Source organism: Lathyrus oleraceus, chromosome 1, assembly GCF_024323335.1.
Source record: "Lathyrus oleraceus cultivar Zhongwan6 chromosome 1, CAAS_Psat_ZW6_1.0, whole genome shotgun sequence".
Lineage (NCBI taxonomy): Eukaryota > Viridiplantae > Streptophyta > Magnoliopsida > Fabales > Fabaceae > Lathyrus > Lathyrus oleraceus.
Genome location: NC_066579.1, coordinates 350,029,277 through 350,032,970, shown reverse-complemented (window position 1 = coordinate 350,032,970; position 3,694 = coordinate 350,029,277). Strand labels below are relative to the sequence as shown.

The 3,694-nt window shown below is 45.6% G+C and overlaps 1 protein-coding gene across 1 annotated transcript; it reads left to right on the top strand.

The window, feature by feature from the left end:
- The first annotated feature begins 1,590 nt into the window (after positions 1-1,590).
- On the top strand, positions 1,591-3,378 carry LOC127106344 (uncharacterized). The gene has a single exon (XM_051043651.1). It carries the CDS (start codon positions 1,591-1,593, stop codon positions 3,376-3,378), a length of 1,788 nt encoding a protein of 595 aa, XP_050899608.1.
- The last annotated feature ends 316 nt before the right edge of the window (positions 3,379-3,694 follow it).

Sequence of the window (3,694 nt, the reverse complement as noted above, 5' to 3'; positions counted from 1 at the left end):
TTCTCCCATTGATAATGAAAAGCCTCAGTGCTTGTGTTTAAAACTGAATCCACCAACTTTTGGAAATCTTTTAGCCGAACTACGGCGTTTTGATCCTTACCTTTGATGGAAGGTACGTAGGCAGCGGGTTCATCCGTTCAAACCCAATAACACAAAAATAACTAACTTGTATATTCTTTTCTCATCATCCCAATCATGTTTGCACAATCCTTACGTCATAACAAATAACAATCTTTTACAACAAGTGTGAAAAGGGCTCCCTAGGAGTACCTAGGACGTAGTGGGTGCCTAACACCTTCCCATTGCGTAATTTACCCCTTACCCAGAATCTCTGATCTTTTTATTAGTTTTCTACGTGTAAAACTTCTTAGGCTTTTGTTCGCTTTTTAGCCAATCCTTTGGATAAATAAAAGTGCGGTGGCGACTCGAAATTTCAATGTATCTCTTAGCTTATGGTTTAATCGATAGATCATATAGCGACGAATACACCGCTACACCTACCCGTGGGGAATGCCTCCACACCTTGTTGCTAGCCTCACTAGTGAGGGAGCCTTCTTCCCTCATTCTGCTCTTACTGCTGCTGTTGGAAACTCTGGTTTCCCTTGGGTTCTCCCCGCTCTCCAAACTACTCCGGTCATTACTGCTGACCCGGAGGACAACCAGGGTCAGGTCCCTAACGACCTCCCCAATGAAGAAGAAGACTACCGGGGCCTGCGCCTCCATTTTCGACTGCCTAGTCAGGATGCCCAAGCTGCGAGCATCGGCCAGATCCCCGTCCCTTTTGGCTACCCAGGGACAGGCTCTGTGCCCATGATGATGAATCCTGCATCCCAGTATATGCAGGTAGGTGAACCTCAACCCCCCAATGCTCATCCTGGGATGCAATATTTTCAACCTGCTACTGCTGCTCAGACTATGCCACCAGGTTTCTCTTACCCGCCAATGTGGTTCAACCCGAACATGCCAACGCCAATCGATCCTGAAGCCTCTCGACTGGCCAGTCAGGTCGCTCCTCTCGTTGTTGATCCGACCAAATTGGAGGATTACCAGCTCTTGGACGACAAAATAAGGGCCATTAAGGGCTTCTCTTATTTTGGCATAGACGCTCGAGACCTCTGCTTGGTCACGAACCTGGTGTTTCCTCAAAAGTTCAAGGTGCCCGATCTCCCCAAGTACAAAGGTCTTAGTTGTCCCTGCAGTCATCTCACTATGTATTGTAGGAAGATGGCTTCGCACATTGATAATGAAAACCTCCTGATTCATTGCTTCCAAGATAGCCTCACTGGGGCTTCCTTGGATTGGTATATGAGTTTGGAGTGCTCAAATATCCAATCATGGAGGGACCTCTCCGAGGCATTTTTGAAACAATACAAGTACAACCTTGACATGGCTCCAACAAGGCTTCAACTACAGAACCAGTCGCAAAGATCTAATGAAACCTTCAAGGAGTATGCTCAACGGTGGCGTGAAATGGAGTCTAGGGTCTGACCAGCACTATCTGACAATGAGTTGGTTGACATCTTCATGGGTACGCTACAAGGGCTATATTTTGAGAAAATGATTGGCAGTTCATCAACAAACTTCGCCGATATGGTCACTATTGGGGAACATGTTGAGAGTGGGCTGAAATCAGGAAAGATAACATACACGACCGCGCCGCAGACAGTCAACAAGAGACCGCATGGGGGCTTCACAAATAAAAAGGAGGGGGAAGCAAACGCTGTAATGGTGAAGGCTCGTCCCCAATATCGAGTTACGACAACCCCTATGCCATATTACCCATACCAATACATTGCCGCAGCTCAATACCAACAGCCATCTTTCCAGTATCAACCGCAGAGAGACAATCGACAATCAACATCCACTCAGAGAAATCCAAACCAACAATATAATCGAGCACAGAATCGAGGAAACAATTTTGGGAACCGACCCCAGTTTGAAAAAATTCCGGTGTTGTACTCCGAATTAGTCCATTGTCTAGTTCATGTAGAGGAGATCATACCAAAGGAATTTCCCGTGGCCACTCCTCCATTCCACAACAACCACGATCCTAATGCTTCATGCGCGTATCGTGCCAGATTCATAGGGCACTCTACAGAAAATTGTTGGGCACTTAAGTGCAAGATTCAAGACTTGATAAACCAGAACATCCTGACCTTCTCCGAAGAAAACCCGAATGTAAAGATCAATCCTTTGCCGAATCATAGTGGCACATCAGTCAACGTCGTGATTGAGGAGGTAAATGCCGAAGTCGTACTAAAAGTTGAAGAGGTGAAGACTCCAATGTCCGTTGTGTTACAAAAGCTTGAACAGTTTGGGTTTTTAGAAGAGGTGCATGAAGATTGTACATTATGCGAGTTTGATCCAGATAGTTGCGAGCAGTTGAAAGGGTGTGTGCATGCACTAATGGACCAAGGGTTAATACAGTTCTCTAGAGCTCAAGCAGCAGAAGAGGTAGAGGAAATTGAACCAATAACTATTATATACAGGAAGAAGAAGGTTGAAGCTCCTCCCAAGAGGACTCAGCCGATCTATTTCCGTGTTCCAACTCCGTTTCCGTATCAAAATACCAAGGCAGTGCCTTGGAATTATAAGACCACAATGTATTTGGGAGGGAAAAAAATCCGCATTCCTGATACAAAGATCGTCAACATCGCTGGAGCGGGAGGCATGACTCGAAGTGGCCGTGTGTTCGCTCCTAAATTCACTCCTAGGGTGTCTCCAGCACCCACAGTTGTCTCACCTAAAGAGAAGGCAACTCCCATGCTTACTCCGCAAGCAAAGACAACTGTACTTGCCACTCCGACCGTGACAACTGCTCTGGTATTGACGAGAGTTATTGACAATGATAAAGTTGCAGAGGCCGAAGTCTCCAAGGGGAAAGGGCTGATGGTTGAAAAAGAACAGTCTGATGATCACAAGAAGAGTATCACTTTTGAGGAAAGTCAGGAATTCCTCAAACTGATCAGAAAGAGTGACTTCAAGATTGTTGAACAGTTGAATCAGACGCCTTCCAAAATATCAATTTTGTCTTTGCTATTGAGTTTTGAGGCTCATCGCAAAGCATTGCTGAAAGTTCTAAATGCTGCTCACGTGATGCAAGATATCACGGTCGATCAATTTGACGACGTGGTTGCCAACATCACCGCTAGTAGGTATCTGGGATTTAATGAAGCAGAGTTACCTCCTAAGGGAAAGGCCCACAACAAAGCACTACATATTTCGGTCACATGTACTGAATCCCTCTTATCCCGAGTCCTTGTTGATATTGGATCCTTGCTTAATGTATTGCCAAAATCTACATTTAGTCAGTTACAGTTCAAGGGGCCCGAGATGAGAACCAGTGAATTGATTGTTAGAGCTTTCGATGGTTCCTGAAGGCAGGTAATTGGGGAAGTCAATTTGCCTATTTGTGTTGGACCACACCAGTTCGATATCACTTTTCAAGTCATGGACATCAACCCAGCCTACAGTTGTTTGTTGGGCCGACCACGGATTCATGCCGCTGGGGCAGTCACTTCTACTTTGCACTAGAAGTTGAAGTACTTGATAGATGACAAGCTGGTAATTGTGTGTGGGGAAGAAAATTTGTTGGTCAGTGAACTCTCCTCCTTCATATATGTTGAAACAGATGAGGGGATCGTCGAGGTTCCGCTCCACTGTCTAGAACTTGAAGATGTCAGTTCCGCATCCG

Coding starts and splice junctions, on each gene's coding strand:
- LOC127106344 (XM_051043651.1), top strand. CDS start 1,591: ATGGTCACTATTGGGGAACATGTTGAGAGTGGGCTGAAATCAGGAAAG.